The sequence below is a fragment of the Sturnira hondurensis genome, unplaced genomic scaffold (assembly GCF_014824575.4).
Source record: "Sturnira hondurensis isolate 20B ecotype Veracruz unplaced genomic scaffold, ASM1482457v3 Scaffold0000167, whole genome shotgun sequence".
NCBI lineage: Eukaryota > Metazoa > Chordata > Mammalia > Chiroptera > Phyllostomidae > Sturnira > Sturnira hondurensis.
Genome location: NW_028072798.1, coordinates 5,388,401 through 5,411,774, shown reverse-complemented (window position 1 = coordinate 5,411,774; position 23,374 = coordinate 5,388,401). Strand labels below are relative to the sequence as shown.

Sequence of the window (23,374 nt, the reverse complement as noted above, 5' to 3'; positions counted from 1 at the left end):
TTAATCACCTCTTGAAACAAAGGGGCTCAGAAGAACAGGCCAAAGGCTCCGCCTCGTGGTCAGGACTGGGGCCCACGGCAAAATGAAACCACAGGGCCTCTTGTTAAAAGATTAAGATGTTCAAGTTGGTGATGGCAGTGCATGCAATCGACTTTGAGTCCCGCACACACTGCTCACTGCCTGACGTAGGTTACGGCCTGTAGGTGACCCCTGGGGAATGTGGCTTTCTCGTTTGTGGCAGATCGACAGCCGGAGCTTCCACAGGCTTGTCTGAAGGGATTTACAGAGGGCTCCTAAGAGCAAGGTACAGTGAGGAAGTTGGGATTAACGGTTAAATGAACAGCGGGCTACCATCCACTGCACATGGAGAGCCCCGGGGCAAGAAGAAACCCCTCTGTGTCCCCACCCTGCTACACTCACACACTGCACAGTTTACACACAACTTCCTGAGAGCCGTTAGGCCTGGGTCAAGGATGGGTGACCTACTGGGTTACTTTGCTGGAGTCGAAGTAATTCATTTCAACAACTTTTCAAGTTGAGTTGTTCTAACAAGAAAGCAGGCAGAATGGTGTCTATGTTCTTTTTATTTTTTTTAAACTTACTAATTTTTCCTTACCTAGGGACACTTTCATTGCTGAGAAAGAAAGGGAGAGAGAAACATCAATTCAGCAGAGAAACAGTGGTCAGTCACCTCTCCAACCCGCATCTGAGGGGCACGCCCTGGCCAGGAATTGAACCCTCGATCTTGTACGGGACGGTGGTCCAACCAAGTGAGCCCCAGTGCCTGGGCGGTAACCTACTTTCTAACTGGCCTGCTAACGGTGCCACACTCTGGCCCTGCAGGTACCCACCCTAAAGCCCAGCGCTGCTCCAGGCTGGCACTCCGATGGACACGGTCCTCTGACCACAGACAACAGGGCTGCTTTTTTTAATGGGAAGGGCCTGTGTTTTTTTTTCAGGGGTTTCAAAATAAATGGCTGTGATTCAGTAGTGGGTCATGCAATTAATTCAGTTGGTCCTAAGTAAAAAAGATAGAATAGAAGGTATCAAGGCATCTCATGTAGTCACGTTAAGTACTACTTCACAAAACTTGATCTGAGTGTCGGTGGCCACCAAGTCCCAACAGAAAATGCATTTCTTCCTGTGAAGTGCAGGGGGAAATATTTGAAAGGTTCTGCTTTATTCTAATTGGTAGCTGGCACAGAACAGGCCCTGTAATATTTATTGAACAAATAATTAATATATAAGTTATATTCGTAATAGGCCTAAAGTATATTGTAGGTCATTTTCAATGTTGTCATTTTCATCCTCCCAAGACTGTATCAGGATTACGAGTTCCCGATCAGATCTAATTTTAAAAAATTATCATTTCTCTTGGAGTCTGAGACTTTCCCTTTGAAGTTCTGGTAGGGTTGAGGCAGGGCTGTGAGTTTCAGTTTGTTTAGACTGGAGGAAGGAAACTTTTTGGTTCTAGTTGAGAATACTAACCTAGTCATAGAGCCAAAAAAGCAACTTACTGTTTTGTTTTGTTTTGTTTTTTAAGAGAGAAAGGTAAAATGGAGAGATGAAGGCAGATTCAGACAGAGGTATACCCAGCTTCCTTTCCCCCTCCCTCCCTCCCTCCCTGCCTCCCTCCCTCCCTCCCTCCCTCCCTCCCACAAACATTAACTGAGCAGCAGTACGCCAGGCAGGGTGCAGGCACTAGAAATACCTGGCGAGGGAAACAGGCAAGGCCTGCCCTCTTGGAGTTTCACTCCCACAGGGCAGACACTGTCAGCGCATAAGCCCGTGGTGCACCATGACACTGTGGCCGATGCCGTGAAGCTGAAGGACTGGACCCTGTGGGGGAGGTAAGGCACGGGGAGTGTCCCTGAGGACCCACCCTGGAGCCCTCCCTGAGAGCTGGGCAGGAGTCAACAGAGGGGACTGTGGCTCTTCCCAGGAACTGAGAGGAGGCCAGGGGGCCACGGCCCAGTCAGTGAGGAGTGTGGTGCCTGTCGAGCTGGGGGTTGGCAGGGCTGGGCTCTAGCAGACCAGGCTCAGGATTGTGGCTCCTTCCTATTAGCCACCAGCAGGGCAGCCCTGCCAAGCAGAAGGGCAGTGTGATCAGATTCTGTTTGGGATTGTGGCGGGTAGCCTGGCTGAGGAGAGGCGTGGAGAGTGGGGGACCACCTAGAAGACCCCTGCTCAGGCAAGGTGAGAGACGATGCACCTGGCAGCTGGCCTCGGCGGGGCAAAGGGAAGGAAGTGGAGCGACACAGAGCCTGGCAATGGGTTAGATGAGGATGGAGAGGAAGGAGTCAAGTACGACTCCTAGGTGTTTGCCCCGTGCAACCCAGAGACACTGTTGGCACTCAGCAAGGGGTGGAGGCGAGAAATGCTGATTTGGGGGGTCTCTGAGCAGCCCAAGTGGAGACAAGTTCAGAAGGCAGGTGCATGTGCATGCCGGGAGCTCTGAGCAGAGGTGCGGCTGGAGACGTAAGCCTGGAGGCAAAGGAGGCGAGACTCAGAGAGGAGCACACGCACACTCAGAGACACGCTCAGGAGACACAGCCAAGGGAGACAGAGCCGGTCAAAAGGGTGCACGTGTGGGGACGGTGAGACCAACAGAGAGGGACTTCCATGAGGTGACTGCTAGCGGCTCCTCTGGGTGCAGAAGAAAAGTGCTTTTAACGTGCAGCTGCCGTCTGAGTCACAGGCAGCAGTGAGCGAGTGCTTCTGGCAGGACAGAAGCAGAAGCCACAGCCGAGATTGTCCTCCTCTGGCCCGGGCTGCTTTACCAGGCCTGGGACGGTGGCCCTCCTGCAGTGGGCACTGCCCCTGTGGCTGAACTCCCCAGCACTCATCCAGGGCAGGCAGAAAACATGCCCAGAAGCCCCCGAAATTCTATCGTTCAGGCTTTCCCATTGGTGGGGAACATACTTTCCAAAACAATTTCTAAATTACTAAGTAAATGCCCAGAGTTTTTAAAAGACCCGTTTTAACATTTTCTTTCAGTGCATTATTGTAAGCCATGAGCATCTCCAAACAGTGTGTCTCTGAAGCGCCCCTATAAACGTCTCCCAGGCTTATGGGAAAGTATCTGACTCCAGTGCCCAGAAGGCCCCGCAGGGCCGGCCGCACAGGGCTCTGCTTCCCACCACGACGCTACTGCTCATCCCATGATTATAAATGGAGCTTCAGATCCTGACCCAGCCACCCTGGCAGCCTGACTGCTGGCCAGGGCAGACTGGCTCTGTGTGTAGGCACGCTCCCGCCCCTGGGACATGAGTCACAGTCGTTTGCTGAAAACAAGGACATCAGCATTCTAGCTTCGCACATTTGGTGTGAGCCCTCTGTGAACGAGGTTTGTCCCACAGGGATGGCTCTGTCCTCGGTGCAGACACAAACCCCGGACTTGAAGCCTGCGAGGTGCAGGGCCCGGGACCAAGGGGGTCTGAGAGACCTCCCCTGACACCCCACACCTGAGTGTGAGATGGGACCTGCTGAGCGACAGGAGGCTCACTAACACTTCTGGGGCTGGCGGTTTATGTCACTGCTCCCACTCTAGGTCCAGGTTCTTGACTTGGGCAGGAGCTCCCTGGTTTCGCTGTCTGTGGACAACAATACGGGAGGGGTGGGGTCCTTCCCCGGGCCCCCCAGGCACCACCCAAAGATGCTGTTGGGAATGTCTGAGGCCCCCGAGAAGTATGAAGACTCATCCTACAAAGTTATGGGCAAAAGTTCTAAAAAAGGGTGTTGTGATGTTATTTCCCAGTTTTTTTTCTCTCCAAGAAATTGTTGATGACTTTTACCCAGCAAGTCTAGGGCAGTGAACCCCAGTCCAGCCTGGATCTGCCTCTGGGGGCCTCTTGCTATCCCCCGACGTAGTGGGGGCAGGGCTTGTGTTCCCCTCTGTTTCCTTAAATGCTCGCCCAGAGCCCAGCTTTTGCTCCTGGTGGTGCCTCGTTACCCATGGGCTCCCCTGAAGGATTTGTTTCCTCCTCTGGGCACTGTCCTCAGTGCCTGTCCCCATCCCCTGCTCTGTCCTGTGGCCCCAGCAGGCAGGGAAGACACTTGCTGCTCCAAGCAGACTGAAAATGCCCCTGTCGGTGGCATGCAGTGTAAATCCTTCTGTTTAAGACCTTAAACCATCCACCCGACTCCCTGCAAAACTCTTGGCACTCTTCCTGGCAGTACTTTGTAAACTGTAAAGAGCTGGTACTGGGGAGACACTGTGGATTCAGCGAGCTGAGTTACTGGGGGTCTGGGGCTCCTGGGGCGGTGTCTCCGCCACATCCAGCAGCAGTTGGGTCGCAGCACTGCCTGCCCGCAGCCCTGGGGGGACGTCGCTTCCCAGCGCCCTGGTGGCCACATCCACTCCACCAACTCACTCCCCTGCCTTCTTTATTTACTTTTCCTATGGTTTTCTAACACTTCTTCTCCCCCTCCTCTTTCTCTTTCTTTTCCACGAGTCTGACTTCACAGACATCAACCACCCATTCCCAGCTGACATCTGCAGTGCTCAGTTCTGTCTCTCGGAGCTGATTCCACGGGCTCTGTGTCCCCATGTTTAAGCCGCCACAGGCTGAGCTCTGGGCCGAGAGCCAGGGGGTTCCGGGCAGTTAAACTGAGCTGTGCCCTTCATAGACTCGGGTCACCATGTCCTGACGCACTTACAATGCGTGAACTCTATTTTTCATTAAAAACATTATTTTTTAACATGGGGAAATGATCCAACACCCGAGAGATAGGGATCATGAGCTTGTCCTCGAAGCACCGAGTCCCACCATTGCTTCTCTATTCCCAGAACCCGTCCACGCAGCTCACTGCCCCAGCCCGAGCCAGGGAACTGGTCCTCGGCCAGGTCAACGGCCCACCCACCTCGGCCCTGTCTTGCCACCATCCAGGTCACTCTGCAAGCAGACAGAAGGGCATGTTCTGCGACACATCGCTGACAAGGCCACTCCATGTCCCATGCCCTGGGGATAAGATCAGAGTTGCTCACCTCCTGCCTCTCCCTTCAGCCTTCTCTGCCCAGTCTCCACATAGGCCACCTCCCCCAGTCCCTGGGGCCAGCCTGCCTTCTCCTGCGCTGGGCCTCTCCGCCAGTCTCTCTCCTACCTGCCCAGCACACCTCTTTGCTCGCTGCCTCCCTTTGCCTGACGTCTGGTCCTCACCCTTCAAAGGTCTCAGAGAGGATGCCCCTCCTCTGGGTTAGGATGCCCCGCTCCTGGGTACTCCCACCTGTGTGGCACTTGCCCGTTATTTGTCACCTCCCTGTGTCACAGGTGTGTGTAAAACTACCCATGTTCCTCCATGGGCACCTGTGATCTCTTCACAGGCAGGACCGTGTGAATCACACTTGCCACCATCTCCCCAGGGCTGACCTGGCATGGAGCCTGACACACATCCCCAGGGGATGGACATGCCCGAAACAGGGGGACGAGGTGCTCACACAGCCACGGGCGCAGCCCTACGGGTCATTTGCCAGGAGCCGACGGCCTCGCTGAGCAGAGCCTGGTAATGACCCGGCACAAGTGCTCAGCCACTTCCTGTCCCACGTCCAGGCTCCGGCATGATCAAAGATGGAAAAAATGCATTTTTTGATCAGTGAATTGGACCGAAAAACAAACCTATAAATCAGTTAGTACTAACCAATGGCTTTTCAGGCACAAACTGCTTGGGAGAAGCTGGTATCTGCTGTCATACCATCTCGTAGAGGGGCATACCACTCTACTGTGATATTGTTATGAACTGAACTCCCAAGAGCCAAAAATAAAATGGGTAATGTCATCTTATTTTTGCCAACTTTCAGTGGAAAGATATGTGATACAAACCATTGTAAAGCCCATGTGGGGCTTGCAAATGACGTTTGCTTCAAATTAAAATATTGTGTTATCTTTGGGGAAAGGTTTTAATTTCCTTTAACTATACCAAGGGTTCTTTTCTTCCCAGTATATCTCAGTGGTCTGCAAGGATTGAGACAAGAACCATGGGAAGGAATAAATTCTCGACAACCTGAAACAGAGTTTAAGACGAATCTATTTTCCCAAGAACACAGAGCGGGGTTAGGAGCAACCTGGCGAGAGCCGGCTGCAGAGACCTGGCCCTGCCGCTGAGCTCTGTGCACCCTTCTTTCTAACAAAGGGTTAGATGGATGCTGCCAGAAAACCATGGAAACATGGGGGTGGGCTGAACACCAGGCTCAGCAGAACACCCGGGGTGGGTGGTCCCGGCCTGCCTGCCCACCTGCAGGAAACTCTGTGTGTGTGCTTGTTGCATACCTGCATTTAGGTTGAGAAACAGAGAAAGAGGAAGGAACAGAGGGAGGAGGAAGAATGAGCCCAATGCAGATTTGTCTCATTTAAAAAAGAGCTTTCTAAAACGGCATCCTTGAAAAAAATGTTGTCATATCTTACTTGAAAAAAATCCACATCAGCCTCTGGTGGCGTGGGGAGAAGACGGTTCCCGCCAACCTGCTTTCTAACGACTGAACGGTGTAGACGTGGAAACTCCCCAAGTGCCCTCCACAGGAGACTGGGCAGGGATGTGCTTCACATGCACGACGGGACCCTACGCCGCCACGAGAAAGGGTAAGATGCTGCCGTTTGCAACAACATGGATGGAGCTGAGAATATCATGCTAAGTGAGATAAGTCAGACAGAAAAAGCCAAGAACCATATGATCTCACTCACACGCGGGATATAAAACGGAAAACAACAAAAGACCACACAAGACCTCACAGACACAGACAGCAGAGTGGCGGTCCCCAGAGGGAAGGGGTGGGGGTGGTAATGGGTCAAATATAGGGTGATGGGAGGAGATCTGACTTTGGGGGGCGAACACAGTGCTGTATACAGATGGTGTAGCATGAAGTGCACAATTCTACTAACCGATGTCACCCCAACAAGGTTTCATTAGGGGTTCTTAACCTTTTCATGCCATGAACCCTATGAGCAGCCTCGTGAAGCCCATGGACCCCTCCCCAGAATGTTTTTAAATACATGAAATACATGAAGGGATGAAACCAATAGCGCTGTTTTGAGAATAATTTAAAAGTTATGATACAGGAAAACACATAGAACTGTATTAATATGGCAAATAACAAGAGCCATAGTTACCAGCCACCAAAATTCGGAAGCAGTGGGGGGGGTAAATATTGATCAGAACTGTCTGTGATGACTGAAATGCCATATACAAGTAGTTTCCAATAGTGACTAATTCTATTAATGTGGTTTGTTGCTGACGTCCATAACTGTAGGAACTACTACATTGCGCTTAAGAGGTTAGTGAGAATAAAGATGTAATTGTTGTTCCCACCCAAGTTCACGGACACCCTGAATCCCACCCATAGTGCCCAGGTCATGAATCCCTGCCCTCAGTGCACCCTGGGAGCACAGGTGTGCGTCCCTGGCCAGGCCCTGGAGAGAGCTGCACCTTGGCAGCAGGGCCACAGCCAGTCTGTCCTCATGGAGCCGAGCGCTCTCTGGCCCTTTTGGGGAACGTGTTCCATACAGGACAGGGAGGTAAATCACTGAGCTGGGCCTCATGCTCCGGGCTCTGCTTCCATTCAAATTGTTGCATCTCATTAGAATTCTGGTACCTTCTCATCCCAGCGTGCATCTCATTAAACTCTCTCCTTGGACCGTAAAGGCCCCACAGGACCCTCAGCGGGAAGAGGCCCCACACAAGATATGCAGAGCTGCTGTGATCCAGAAACCGCTGAAGATGTTCAGATGCTGTAACCGCGGGAGGGTACCACCACCTTCATACGGAAGTAGGAGAGCTCTTTACAACGCTGAAGCACTTATACGTATACCTTGTCTTGGATACTGAGCCTACTGCTGACTTGGCGTGGGCCCAACTTGGTCATGTCGGGCACTGCTTTACTCACCCTGGGGCCTTTATAAGCTTCTACAGACTGGTGACCACCTGTGACTCACCTTTCTACTCTCTGCCTGCACACTGCACGCAGCTCTGTGCCCAGACGGACTCAACGGCTGGGTGAGCAATGCCTTTCTACTAGGCTGGGGTAGAAGATGTTACCTTTTCTGATATGTTACAATCTCACTAGTCCACCTGTTGCTTACTTTCAGGCCAAGGTGCATTTCTGCTTGCCCCCGATTCAGTGGTTCATACATTTCTCAGAGTTGGGAGGCTGCCTTCTAGTCTAGTTCTAGAGTCCTGCCGTCTGCTGGTGGCCAGTCCCTCCTCTCTCTGCGCCTGAGCTCTGCAGCAAATGGGCGTGATACTTCCCACCCCAAACGAGGCTCAGGGTGCTCGTGAGCAGCGAATGAGGTAACACATGCAGAACTACCCCCAAAAGGGAAAAAGCTACACCGAACTAGATGATGGTGTCATAAAACACCATTTGTTCTCATTGAAAAGAGCTGTTTTAGTATAAATGGGAGTCTTTGTATTCATTTCACTTCTTTAATCAAAAAAGGCAATAATCACATTTTCACAGGTATATCACTAGATTTTAAAATGATTTACTGTTTTTCCTTTACCCCAATATAATGTTTCCATTTCCATTAGTTCTTTATTTAAAATACCTTTCAACCTTTTGAAAATAAAATAAAACTTAATGTATTCCAACAAGCCAAATTATTTTCATAGCTTTTGAAAAAATGAACAAACTTGCATGAAGCTTTCAAAACTAATGCACACAAGCTGCTTCACTACCCCAGTACCCAGTCCTTACCGGACTGACACCACCCTGACCCCTTACCTCACCTTGACCCCTGCCAACGACCGGTGGGGTTCTGGGAAACACTGAGGGTTCAGCGCCCCACGGAGCATCACTGGGTCAGCTGACACAGCCCCAGACATCTTGGGAGAAGAAACTTTGGGGCTGGTGAGGTACAATTTCATCCTTTGTGTCCCTAACTCCCATCTCTGTTGCTGGAGGCCAATGTCAATTCCAGGTATCTCAGATAAACAACTGATGACTGGACGTCTGCTGTAAGGCACACAGTGTGTTTTAAAAGATGCATCAGACACAAAACTGGTCCTTAGAAAGTAGTTGGTCTTTGGTCTTCAAGTCTCCCTACATGCAACAAACTGGATTATTTTAAAAATATTCACTGCTTTCCCTCCTGATGCAGCGTATCCTTTGCTGGCCCACTGACATGTCATGGTCATGGTCATGGTCATGGTCATGGTCATGGGCCTCGCTTGGCCAATGGAGTCTTAGCAGACGTGCCATCAAGCAGAAGCCATGAGACGCTGTAGGTGCTGGAGCCCCATCATATGGCCCAGTGACCCAGCACAGGGAGGACATGCCTGGCAGTGGCTTTCCCATCCATCTGGGTCCCAGGATCAAATTTGAGAAGACTGGACCTGAGCGATGCCTGGCGCCAAGCCCTGTCATGTCCCCAAAGCTGCCCCAGATGACCCACAGGCACATGAGAAAAAGAAATGCTGTTTGGTAAAAGAAACTGATCTTATGGGGAGTGTTTGTTACACAGCATCACTGGGCCACAGCAGACTAATACAGCTCATCAATTCACTTTAGACTTCTATGTGAAGTTAATCCTCTTGAGGGTGAACCTAACGATCTCCGTTTCCTGGTCAAGTGTGTGAACCAGTGGCTGAGTCCAGTCCTTCTTTCTGGGGTGTGCAGGGGACTCAGGGTGGCTGCCTCTATTTTTCTAGCCTTTCTGGACTGTCCTTCCACTTCTCCCCTTTATGGGAATTGGTTTAACATGACCATGCCAAGGCCTGATTAGATATCCTGCATGCTACAACCTTGTCAAATATTTCTCTTCACAAGTCAGCAGAAAAACTATCAAGGGCAGGAAGCCTGTCCCATACTAATTTGCACTGACTTGCACATAACAGTCACTGAGTCAACTCTCTTAGGTCAGTCGTAGTGCTTGCTTTCCAAGGCATTCCACAGACACAGCCTGATTTCTCAACCAGACTCCGTGGACTTCCACCCCTGGTGTGATGTCAACATCCTTCTCAGACCCCCCCGAGAGAGGATGACCTTAAGGTAAGAGGAGGAACACAGCCTTCTTGAATCAATCTTACAGAGCGTGGCTTCCAACAGGCCTCAAAAGATGGTGGCTATTTATTGATATTAATTTTTCAAGGCTGAAAATCATCCTAGCCATGCTCTGTCAGACGTAGCCACCCCCTGTTGCAGGCCACTGCTTTTCGTGACAGATGAGTCCTCCCCACTGCGTCCCAAGGAGCTGACCTTGATTTTGGAACCTGGGCAGGGTCAGAGAAAGTCTGTCCCTATGGCTCTCAAACTTGACTGTGCCTAAGAATCCCCTGGGCAGTTTGCTAAAATGCAGACTCCTAGCCCTGGGTGTTCCATTTCTAGGAGTTAATACCTACTTACATGCACTTATACCCATAACAAACATGTTATGAAATCAGTTATTCTGAAAGATTAAAGACTTTGTAGAATTGCCTCAAAAGCACTTTAGACTCTTTGGCAATTTTCGTTTTTATGGAAGAAACTCTTGGGAGCAGAACATGGGGCATCTTATTGTGGGAAGAGCATGTGGACGGAAGAGCTTGCCAGACCAGGGGTGGGCTTCTCGCGCTGAGACAGAACGCGGCTCCAGCCCCAGCATGCAGGGCACAGGAGGACAAGGTGGAACTGGCAGAACAATGAGGGGACAGCCAGGGATCGGAGGGGACCCATGTGAAGCACAGGAAATGAGCCCTGGCAGGAAGAGACCGAGAAAACAGTGCTCTGACATCCAGGAACAGTTTTAATTTGACACAAGAGGAAGTGAAAAGGCTTCTGGGAAAGAATGTCATCTCACGGCCAGATGAGTCAGAAAGGTTCCTTGGAATCTGTCGTCTCTCCCTGGAGCTAGTAACATTGAGTCACTGATCATGAGTGATAGCATTAAAACCCATCTCTCTCTAAAACCATCTGAGCTGCTTATAAGAAAACCAGGAACAAGTCAGTGCCAAAAACGCATGCCCTGGGGTCTTATTGACATTGAGGAGAGGGGGGCAGGCCTGGCTTCGAGCTCCTTGTGCCGATGAACGAAGCCTTTCACCAGAACCAAGGTCTTCTGCAGGGCCGTGGCAGGAGCTCTGGCTCTCTCGGAGTCGAGCAAAGTGTGAGTTCCATCCCCAGGATGGTAACATTCCTTGAGTTATCTGTCATTCTGCATGTCTCATTAGACCCTCAGCCCACTACCACAAATTATCTGTGAAAAGGAAAACCGCCACATCTGTTTTCAGCTGAGAGATCTCATGGCTGCATGTGTTCGTTTCCAGTCAGAGGTGAGAACACAACTGTCAGCCTGTCTGAGGTGTGCTGGAACTTTTCAGAGAGGTCAGTGAAGGGGAGGGGGGGAACACAACAGGCAGCTTGGATCCGAAAACATTAATTAGAATGTTTGACATATTTTTAAGTCTAGTTACAGCATCTGCTGCTTCACCCAAAAAGGCACTAAGGAGGAACTGCGAGGCAGAGGTGAAGGGTCAGGAACCCCTCAGACACAGTGGTCCTGGCCGACCCGCCACTCGGGGGCAGCCCTGACATCGTCTAGGAGGGTGGCTGTGCCACTGCTTTCAAATGTCCCTGCTGGGCCGAGTGCCACCCTCTTCCTGGCCAGTCTCTGAGCCCCTGTCCTACTGTCATGTCTGTCTGTCTGTCTGTCTGTCTACCTGCTGGGCCCTTGGCTCTTCTTCAATCCCGTAACTCCTACAGATGTTGGGACTCAGCGCAATGGCCGGCCACACAGAAAAATCTGGGCTCTTGAAGACGCTGCCCACCCCGTAGACTTGCTCCATGCCACTGGCTTCCTCGTCTCCCACAGCCTCCGCCAGCAGACTGCTCGACTTCGTCACAGGAACTGGGCGTTTCCATGGTCACGGGGGAGTTTGGAAAATGGAAATGGACAGTGCAGAAATCACACACGCGCGTGCACATGCATGTACCTGTGGGCCACTGAGTCACTTTCTGTAGTTTTACCTTTGGGTTAGGAACACACTTTGGACTTCACACTGTGCAATGCTGCACTGCTCTTTTCCCAGAATGTTACTGGTCATTACGGCTGGCTTAGTCGTTGAACTGAACTTTAGAATTATCTTACCCTGTCCCCTGCCTCATACTGCACTACATTTACAAACACATTTGTGGAGACAATATATCCTGATTTCCACTGGGGTTCCTAACATTCAGCGTCCTATTATAATGCATTTGTGTGGTGACTTGTAGTTCTGCTAAACTTAGAAAACGAGTTCTAAGGTTTGTTGGTGGTTATTGTTGGTTTTATCATCATCTACAGAAAAGTAATAATTTTGTTTGCTCATTTTTTATGTTTATCTGTTCATATTTTTCTCATCTTACTGCATTAGTTAATAAAGCTAAAAAAGGTTAAATATTAGTGGCGACAGTGAACATCCTAATTTGCTCCTAACTTCAATGTAGATAATTTGGTGTTTTACTGCTTTAAAAAATGTTACCTTTGTAAAAAAAAAGTTCAAAAAATATTCTTCATTAGTTTTCTACTGCTGAAGAGCAAATTACCAAAATGCATTGGCTTTAAGCAACACAAATCTATTGCTTCAAGATTTTCGTGGGTCAGGAGCCCAGTTCAGGGTTTCCCCAGACAAGATCACAGAGGTGGGGTGCAGGTCTTGGGTGGACTCGGATTATGGTCTTTCTAAGCTCAGTGGAGTTGGCAGGACTCACTTCCTTGTCCCGCTTCTCCCATGCACCCTGCCCACCCCCATCTTTAGGCCAGCAGTATGAGTGGATGCCTTCTCCTGCTTGGAATCTCTCCATCTTTGCTCCAAAAGGGCTCTCGTGATTCCAGGCGGCCCACCTGGATAACCCAGAACCCTCTCTGTAATTTAGGGTCAGTTAATTAGAAACCTTAATGGCATCTGCAGAGTCTCTTTGCTACATGAGGTGACAGAACAGTGGGAGCGAGACCACAGGACGAAGACCACAAAGGCCACATCCGGCCGACCACACCTCCAATCTCAGCTCTCTGAGTTTCAGAGTGAGACAGGTGTCAAGTTGTAGTACATCTCTTTTTAGTGTCCACGATCACGATCATCTCAAGACAGTCTGGTTACACTTGCATTTTCTAACAAACTTTATATATTTTGATGCAGTGTTATCTGGTGCATATATGTTGATGACTAAATTTTTAATTGTAGTCTTCACCACAATTACTCTCTTCGACCCACGTAATATGATAAATATATGTGTTCCACTTTGAATTCTCCTTGGTCTGCTCTTAATATAATGATCCATGGGGACAGTCTTTCATTTTGGCGCATCAGGCTGTTAGCACAGTGCCTGACACACAGGGGCCCATTAAATATGAGAGAAAAGCCAGGATCCTGGAAATGAGGGGGGGCGGTAAAGCCCTGTGTGTTTTGGCTCCTGGTAGGATACGAATGCCAGTTGACCCCATTCCCTTCCGAAGACAGACTTTCCTGTGGCAAATGAATAGCCCTCTCGCCATACCCAATCAGTTACAAGGAAATTCCAGAGGCCTGCCCACACTTTAGAATGGAGGGTGGTGGCCACTGTAGACCTCAGATATAAATCTCAGTTGCTACAATTGTGAAGCCGGGATGGCTCCCTGGGCAGCAGGGGCGCACAGCACAGCGTGCACACACGTGCGATATCTGCAGTCCCAGCTCAGGAACCCACCTCCGACGGGGAAGCAGCTGGATGGGGAGAGGGGGCACTGAGGGGCAGAGGTAAGACAGCGCAAACACCCAGGAGAGAAAGAGCACAGCTACAAAGAAAGGGGGAGATAAGGACTTTTAAAGATGATGGCGAAGCTCTTCCAAAAAAAGAGTAATGGACACTTCGCCTGTGCAGAGGGTGTGTGGGGGTTCTCTGTGCCACCCACAGCAGCAATGACAGAAGGGCAGGACAGAAGGCAATGGGACAGCTGCCCCACACCCCCCAGGAGAGTATGGCAATGCTGAGGGCTCCCCAGAGGCTCCCTGCACCACCTCCTCTGCCTCACAGCCCCTCCAGACTCGAGGGAGCTGTGCAAAGAGCGTCCCCCTCCCCAGGCCAGGCATAGTCTGGGATCTGGCTGGCTGCAGAGTTCAGCGGCCCCATCTTAGCCTCCAGACCAAGCTGCCTGCTGCCTGGTCGAAGTGAGGCGGGTAGACACTGGCTCAGAGCCCACTGAGAGACAGGCTTCCCGAAAGCATCGCCCTGGTCAGGGGAGCAGGAGGGGCTCAGGTGGGACTTGAGCGCACACACAGCCAGGGTGAGAGGTCCTCCTGGGGGCTCGCTTCCCGGATCTTCGGGGACTCTGCTTTAATGACCGAAGGGGCCCTGGGAGCTGCGAGAACAGAGCTGGCTGCACTGCCTGGTGGCTGGGGGTTGCCGGGATAAACAAACAACCCAAACGCTCTGTTTCAAAGGTGCAGAAGTGACGTGATGACCGTACAGAGAGAGCACTCGGGAGACAGATTCAGAGATGACAAAGGCAGGAAGAGAGAGGAGACTCACTTCCATGCATCCGGTCACCTGAACCCTACCAGGTCCCAGAAAAACTAGGCAACGCCCAACCCCGTGGAGGCCCCCTCGTTCCGGGAAGCGTCTGGGAGCCCTACATGTGTTCCATTCCCCACGACCACAGCGTTAACAACACACATGTCCTGAGCCCGCGGTGGGCACCAGGGCTGTGCTGGGCACCACCTCCCCTAATCCCTGAAAGACGCGCGGGAGGAAGTGCCAGGGTAACCCCATTTTACAGATGTGAGAACAGTGCGGGGTGGCAACCTGCCCGGGTTCCCATTTCCTCAATGATAGGACCGGGACGCAGGCCTGGGCCTGCTTGTCTTTAGACCCAGGTCCCCAGGCACTAGTGTCTGCGAACAGGTTCTGTGTTTGCTCCGAGTGTGCTCCCGGGAGAGCTCCCCCCGAGTCCTCAGCTAACCTACAGACCCTTGGCGACTTTGCTTGCATTTCAAACTCTCTTCACAAAGAAAACTATACTTCTGAGCTGCCTGGGAAATGGCATTTCCCCTCTCTCCTCTTCCAGCGCGAAGTTACATTTGACATTTACAGGTACTGTGTGCCCAGGAAGGACGGACCCAAATTCATTTGTCCTTAAGGGGAGGGAAACTGCCAGTGCCCACCCTGGCTCTCAGCACCTCACTGTGTGTTTTCCCCTGGCTGCAAAGAGTAGAATTCTTTCAATAAAAACTTTCCATCTAAAAATAACACAGTGGCAAACTGCAATTACACTTCTCACTGGGAGACATCCGCTTTCCCCTCTATTTCCCAAATGCAGAAGGCCCAATTTGCCAGTCTGCTAATGGGTCCCAGCAAAGGCCTGAACGTAGCTTAATGAGCTGAGAAAATGAAGCTGCATAGCTTTGAATCACTAAGTGGTTTTTTGCAGGAGTGCCGTGAGTAGCTTTATTTTAAAATCAACTGTATGCGACTCCTTCACCTGTCCTCCTAGAACCGTGAAATGATGCTCAGAGGCAGCGGCTGGCCATGGGCTTTCGGTCCAGTGTTCCTCCTCTGAACTCACTCCCAAACCTCCCCCTTGCCCTCCTTTTCCTTCGCTGTCCCACGCCTCCCAGTTGCAGGGCACCAGCATGCTTGGCTGTGGCGTGCTGGACGGCCACTGTGACTTGGACTTCTCCGAAAGGTTGCCGAATGGCTCCGGGATACTACCAATGGGGACTCTTATTTTCTCAGCTGGTGGTTTCTGTAAGAGAGGATGCCATCTTAAACAGTTACCCGGTAGGGGAAGTGTGCCGCTAACTGGGGCTGGTATGTAACGTTCGTACGGGGATTTTACGCCTAAGTCATCAGGGTTCTTTAAGGAAGATGTAAGCCTACGGGCGACGTGGGGAACAAATGAGAGAATTAATGACCTTTTAGAAAGTGCTGGACAACAATCCAAAGGCAGTGTTAAGACACGGAGATGGGGAAGGAAGTTTCATCGTGATGAGGAAGCCGGCTGAGCAACAGCAGAGGACTGAGACCAATGGACACACGTGACGAACAGAGACCGTCACGGGCGCACATGAACGATGAAGAGCAGGAGGTGCCCAGTGACCTCCTCAGGTTCGCAGTTACCAATTCCCTACCAACAAGTGCCAGCTGGACTACGACCTTGGACTCCAGGGGAAGGTGTGCAAAACGACAGGCGGTTTTAGGTGAAACAGCATAACCTACCTGCCAGTCCATCACATAATGTATGCAACATCCGAATGACAACCTGAGACAGGGCCCTGAAAATCCCGACAGACTGTTCCCCTGAAGCTATTTAAGCCACTGTGATCTTGTTGCCTTAAGAGTGTCCTCAAGAGGCTCATGGGGCCGGAGTCACCAGGGAGGGTACGAGAAACCACGCTAAGGCTGTCGTTGTCCTGGTAGACACCCCGACGGGCCCTCACATCGAGCACCAGGCACAGTTTTGGTCGTCCCGCCTGCGCAAGGCTACAGAGATCAAGAAATCATCCTGAGAAGGCCAATCAAACATGCCAAGGGAGAGGCAGTGACAACAGCAACCGCGTGCTCAGGGTCTCAGTGTACCCCAGGCACCCCTCTGGGGTTTTACCAGCACTGAACCGTTTACTCTCTCTGCCACCGCAGAGGGAGGCACTGTTATGGGCCCCATTGAGGAGATGAGCAAACCAAGGCAAGGGGAGCTGCAGTCGCTTGTCTAAGTCCCAGAGCTGGCAGCATCTGCACCCAGCCGTGTGCACCCAGCCGCGTGCACCCAGGCCTTGTGGGGCCAGGATCCGGGCTCTCAGCTGCAGGCTGCCTCCCGCCCGGGAAAGACTTGCTGCTCCACTCAGGGTGGAGGGCGGCACACAGGCTGAAGGTGATTTATGCAGGTTAATAGAACCAAGACAAGGCTTGATAGGAAAACCATGGGCTTCCTCACAAATTGTGGATGTTTAAAGTGAACTTCAGACAAAAAAGGGAAAACTGCTTGGCATAGCAGGAAGTACATTATAACATTTTATTTTCCCCAAGGAGAATCGAGACTACACATTCCGGCAGACTCAACAAGAGTGTGCAGTGATTGATGGCCTGTTCCTGAGGGGACTGGGCTTGGCCCGAGGTGTTCGACCCTTCCCGGCACGAGGAGTAGCCCTGGCCAGCTCGCCGAGAGGCGGGCTGTGGGGCTGAAGAAACGGGGGCTTCCCTAGGGTGTGAAGCCTCTCCAGGTTCCCACTGCCCTCCCTATGCCTCGGGTCTTTTGCCATCTCCTGCCAACCTCATCTCTAAGAAGCTCCAGCCCAGCAAAGACCGTGGTCTGCGGGTGTGGCTGGCAGCTGTCAGTCTGGGCAACCAGAAGGGCTCGCCAACTCACCCCAAGGGGCTGGGGACCCACATCAGTCTGGAAATCCTGAGCGGGTGGCAGTGGCATGACAGTCTTACAACCAAGGGCCTCTGGGCTCTACTCAGCTCCCTCTGCCCGTTTCCCTAGTCCGTCCTGGGGAAAGCCAGTAGATAGACAGGGGAGGTCGTGGTGGGCTCTGGGAAGAGCAACAATCCTAACTGCAGGTTCAGAAGCCTCCTGGCCTCTGCCCCTTTTCTCTCCTTCACTTCAAATGCCCCCAGCTCCCCACACCAATTGCCAGAGTACCCGGGAGACCCGCTCAGAGCACACCAGCAATACCTGCAGCCAGCTCATTGGGCAATGGAGGAACTTAGGGGGGGGAGTGGTTTGATTTCCCACGCCTGCTGCCCTGGCGGCTCCAGGAAACAGGCATCCCCCATGCTGGGGCACAAGCGCCAGGGAGAAGGCCCAGGGCATTGCACTGGGACAGGGGGTATTGCAGGGCGTAAGAGAAAAACAGTTTGGGAACGCTGGGCTTGGTGAACGGGGGTCCGTGGCAGGAGGCAAAGACATGGAAATATTAACTAGTCCAGTTTCAAAGGATTAAAGAGACCCGCAAGCGGACTCTCTCTCGCACAGGTCTGTTCAAAGGGAACCAGCAACTCCGCCAGCGACGGGCAGGAGGGGCAGGGACAGAGGCGGTTTCTGCTTCTACTCACCTACGCAGTTATCGCAAAGGCTACAATGGGAAGCACGAGGGGGCCGGAAAATCTTGCAGGTGAAACAGTATTTAAGTTTCACAGTCTGGCCATTGATGATGACTTCTTTGGTTCTGGGGGGCGGGCGGTACCCCCCTGAACTGGCGCCATTTGTGATATCTGTGGAGAAAAGAACAAAAAGAGCACATGCCCTTAACAGAGCACTTAACCTCTGCGGGTCCTCACACCTGGAGCACCTCGGATCCACATTCCCCAGGGAAAGGCCCACGTACCTGGCCCCCAGGTACCTGTGCCTTTCCAGGAGACTCCGAACATGGGCACCCAAATTCACTGGGGCCCAGAGCCCCGGCCCTTCCACAGCCTTGGAGCTGCTCGCCAGGGCTGCGGACCCCGCTTACTAATCCACACGGGTGGGAGAGACCACGAGACTGAGCTCTGGCCAATGAGGTGCAGCACAAGTGGGAGCTTCCCTGGGCTTCACCCACCATGCCCCCTCCCTCCCCTGGGCCACAGCCACAAACAAACTGGGGACCCTGAGTGACGGACTCTACACAGAAGGCTGCCTCTTCAGTGGCCACACTGTTACATGGCACCCAGCTCCTAGTGCTCCATGCCCGAGGGTCTGGGTTCCATTTGTGACAGCTGCATTGCCCTGTTCACCGTGTGCTGCCATGTACAGTGCGCACCCACATTCCGTGAACACTACACGTGGACTGTACACCACGTTCTGTATTCGTTATACCCATGTATCATGTGCACCCTTATTTTTCCCTGAAAACTTTGGGCAAAAAGTGCACATCAGACACGGCAAAATGCGGTAACTGTGGGTGACACTGACGTCAGGGACAATTTCCTTCTCCTGCGGAGTTCTCCAAACCCAGCTCAAGAATCTCTCCATTCTGCCCACTGGCCTTTTCAAAAAAACAGGTATTGGGGGGTGGAAACAGATTTAAATATGTATATTTAAAATCATTACGTGTATATTTTAAAGATAATTTGCTTTGTTTATTGTCTGACCTTTCAGTTTGTTAGAATCAGTTTTGTAAACGTTGAAGAAAATACAAATACATCTGATATTCAAGCTTCACATTATCTCACAGCCTGGTTCCCGTCCCTGAGTTCATATTAGAATCAACCAGGGAGCTCAGAACAACCCCCTAACGCACGGACCCTCCAGCAGGCCCAGGGCAGCAGAGCTGCCTGGCCAAGTCCAGTGGCGGCAGGCCGAGAGCCCCACGGGAAGGTGGAACATACAGGTGCATCCCCATTGAGGCTCCTCCCAGCCTGAGGAGGTTGCAGAGAGACCGGGAGAGGGGGAGGGGGATGCACCTGGAGCCATAGGTCAGAACAGGCTGCCGGAGGAGGGCCAAGAGTGAGACTGTCTGTGTGCGCTTCAGCAGGGACTCTGTGATAGCAACACCAGCAGGGTGGGCTCTGGTGGCAGGAGGAAATCTAGGGACCCTTCATGGCGTTCCCTCAAAACAGCTGGTAACGTTGAAGGTGGCTGCTCCTTTTAATCCACACACACTTAAAGGACACAGCACCGGACAGCAACCACTGCTAAGTACTTCCAGTACATTTCCAAAGTGGTAGCAATGAGTCCTGTCATGCACTCAGGGCCCCCCACGAAGGGTAAGAGACATTTCACTGGTAAGTGAAAGAGACATTTCACATTTCATTTCTCTTACCATTTCACTGGTAAGAGACAGCCTGGAGTTGGGGGTCTCAGAAGCCCCCCTGGAACGGGACTCCGTGGTAGTGGTAATGCTGGGGACTGCTGCACCAGGGCCTGTTACTCCAGTGTGGTCCGGGCAGCGCCTGCTCATCCCGGCGCTTACCCTGGGAGCTAGTTCTGGGCCCCACCCTGAGTTAGCACCGAAGAACAGGCATTTTCCAAGAGTTTCTGGGATTTGTGCACATGGAAGCTTGAGAACTCTGCTCAGGGGGCCGGTGGGTCCTCCCCACCCACACATCGCACACACCTTACTCTCACACTCCTCTTTGTGCTGGACCCAAGTACACTCACGTGTGTGGTGAAGAGCTACACGCAGAGAACACAGCTTCTCACAGGAAGTCGATTCACCAATCACTCCCGGCCACCCAGCATCCAGAGCCTGGTGACTGGGAACAGTGGGAGGGGGCTGCAGAGCGGCCCCTCTGCTTTACCTCTGTGAGGACAACCCTTCCACTTGGAACAATGAGACAGCTGTGGAGCCATCCCGAGGACTCTGGGTGGCCTCGCCAAGCAGGACGCCCTCTGCCCGGCACCCCGGCCGGCTGCCCCATGGAATGGCGCTAAATTGGGCCGACGCCTGGAGCGGCACTGAGCTGGCAGGGAAGAGGAGGGCCTCAGCCGCTTCTGTAAGAGCGCCAGGGGAGATAACTGGCTTTGAACCCTCCACGGATCAGGTCAGATCTCTGCCGCTGCCAATGGGGTGCCGCTGCGGCCTGAACGCATCAGGACTCGGTGTCTCCCTCGCCTGATGTCAGCTGTGAAATCTACTGTGTCTGTGTAGCTCTTGCAAACAGGGGTGGAAAAACTAGAAAGTCAGACATACAGGTTTAAAAGTAACCATAACCAATCAGAAAAGTCTAAAACTGACTTGTCAAGGAGACATTTTACAAAGCAGGGATGACAAACTTATCGGTGCTGGAATGACTGCTGAGAAAGCCTGGGTCCACGTGGCAGAGGCCTGAAAGAGAGGATTTGCTAGCGCTCCTTAAGACAAATGCCAGTGGCCTTGTAGTCTCAAAGTACATTTCTGAAAGATTAAAACTCTGATGTAAAGTGAGCTGAAGGCTAGAACTCAGCTGGCATGGCAAACCGGTGCATATGAATGAAACCAAATCACTGAACTCTGCGACTTTAGGTAAAAGAAATGGAAGAACCACAAGACCTGGATTCAGGGCCCAGCTACGCCATCACTGGGTGACTAAAGGACCACAGAACTAAAAAAAAAAAAAAAGTCAGTTGATGTTTAGAGTATTTACTATAAAGCAGAGGCAGTGGAGGGCCCATAAATGAGCAGAGATGTCTAGGGGGGAGGAGGGAGCGAGTGGGGGGTCCGCTGGGGCGTTTGGGGAGCAGCAGGTCTCCTGGCCTCCCCATCCCAGTCCACTCTCCTTAGGGCTCCAGAGCCGTTTCCTAAGCACAAGTCTGGTGAAGATGTCCAGGCGACGGGGGAGGCTCAAGTCTCCGAGCCGCCAGCCCCTCTCCTCTGGCTGTGCAGTGCCCCCCAGGGCCCGTGCTCGGGGCGCGGGGGCCTCCTTGCACTCCCTAACAGACATCTACATGTGACACCTCCTCCACGTCGTGTTCACCCCCTCTCTGGGCAGACAGCCTGTGTCCTGCAGGGTCTGCTCAAGCCTCTCCGGGAAACTCTGCCAGCAGGGTTGGTTGTTTCCCCCTTCAGGCTGCTCCCGTACCTAGCTCACTTAGTTGCTCCCTCAGTAGCTGTGTCGGGCCATTAGGTGCCAGCGCTGTGCTGGGGCTGCCTGTGCAGGGAGGGGGTGCAGGGAAGGACACACACTTTCTCAGCTGGAGGGAAGTCCAGGACCTCTGCTGGGCTGATTTCCCAGGCTCCCCGGAGGCTGCTGGAGTGCAAGGACCATGCCTGACCCTCTGCCATGTCCACAGTGTTGAGCACACAGTGGGTCATCAAGGATGGACTTGTAGCCCTGGCTGGTGTAGCTCAGTGGATTGAGCATGGGCCTGCAAACCAAAGGACTGTGGTTCGATTCCCAGTCAGGGCACATGCCTGGGTTGCAGGCCAGGTCCCAGCAGGGGATGCACGAGAGGCAACCATACACTGATAGTTCTCTCCCTCTCTCTTTCCCTTCCCCTCTAAAGATAAATAAATAAAAATCTCTAAAAAAAAGAATGGACTTCTAAATGTTAGGCCAACTATTCTGGCAGGTTGGCAGCAACGAGCTGGGATGCACAGGACTGGTGTCCCCGCTCCTCCACGCCCAGCTGGCAGAGTCTCCCTGCTCAGGGACTCCTCCCTCCCCAGAAACACCTGTCCCAAGGCCCCTCTGAGGCCGTCACTACTCTCCAACATGTCCTCAGCTGCTGCTGGTGCAGAGACCTACCATGCACAGCTGGTCAGAGCCACCAGGGAGGGCCTGGCACAGCGGGCTGCTGACCACCTCAGGGCAACCCGAGGCTGCAGTTTCCTTCGCACCATACACTCACCAGCCACCCTGGACTGAAGGCACGCAGGCAGGCCTGCTCCCAGGACAGGTGGGGGTCACGGGGCCTTAAACCCAGGGCTTCAAATACCTACCTAAGGACAAAAGAATGCTCCCTTTCACATTCAGACCAACGCCAACGGCCTTCCTGAAATCTGTTTCTCATCCCTGGGGATGCTGAGCACTGTGGCCCTGTGCCACGAGGCCCAGAAGGTGGCCTTCCTGTCTACTCCCGAATTACTGGGGCTTGGGGTTTTGGGTTTTGCTGTTGGCAACCATTCCGCCTCTGCTTCTTGGTGCTGCTCTTTGTGGTTTAAATGCAGCTGTGGACAAAGAGTAATTGAAGCCTGCGATAGTTAATGGTTAAAGAACACTAGAATTTTTCTGGGGGGGACCTCTAATAGTCCTGCAGGTTTATATAACCCAGTACTTCTGAAGGACATTTTTATACACGAGCGTTTTGAAAAAAAACTTAAAACAGTTGGGGTGGTCTTTTCCTTTCCACCCCCAACCGCTGAGAGTTGGAACAAACAGTACCATGGCCTCGCTCCTGGCGGAGAGTGAAGGGGCTGGGGAGAGAGGAAGGGGGCTGATCAGTGGGAGGTCAGGGACGCAAACTGCCTGTCGGGCAAGGTTTTCACTCAAAGAGAAGTCGTGAGCCTGTTTGGAATCTGGTGTCCCCAAAGCAAGGCCTTTTCATTTCTTGAGAGAACAACAGAGCTCACATTCAGAGAGACCCACCAGTCTGCCATTTCATTAGTCCCTGCCCCCAAATGCAGGGACAACGTAGTAGAAATTTTGAAACCTCTGACCTTTACCATGTAGTGGTCTCCCTTAATGATGAGTTTGCTTTCCATGGTTTCAGTTACCCACAGTCAACCGTGGTCCAAAAGTATCGAGTGAAAAATCCCAGAAACAAATGGCTCACCAGTTTCCAAGTGCGCCGCTGTTCTGGGTGCCCGCCCCGCGGGCGCTGCGACCCCCACCCCCCGCCCGCCCCGCATCTTCTGGGGAAAGGGAATGAGTGCAGGACAGTAGGCTGTTTTGAGAGACGCATTCGTGTAACTTTTATCACATGATAGTGTTAGAACTGTTCCACCTTATTACTAGTTATTGTTAATCTCCTACTGTGCCTAATTTGTGCATTAACCTTTATCATAGGTACAAATGTAGCGAAGAAGCCATAGTCCACACAGGGTTCGGTAATAC

General features: G+C 52.2%; 1 protein-coding gene across 2 annotated transcripts in view; it reads right to left on the bottom strand.

Moving 5' to 3' along the window:
* ZDHHC14 (zDHHC palmitoyltransferase 14) overlaps positions 1 to 23,374 on the bottom strand; it is a 224,135-nt gene that overhangs the window by 42,964 nt on the left and 157,797 nt on the right. For both annotated transcript variants that reach the window (XM_037054696.1, XM_037054760.1), the window contains exon 3: positions 17,975 to 18,133. In XM_037054696.1, the coding sequence (XP_036910591.1) occupies positions 17,975 to 18,133 (159 nt within the window). The remainder of the gene's footprint in view (positions 1 to 17,974; positions 18,134 to 23,374) is intronic.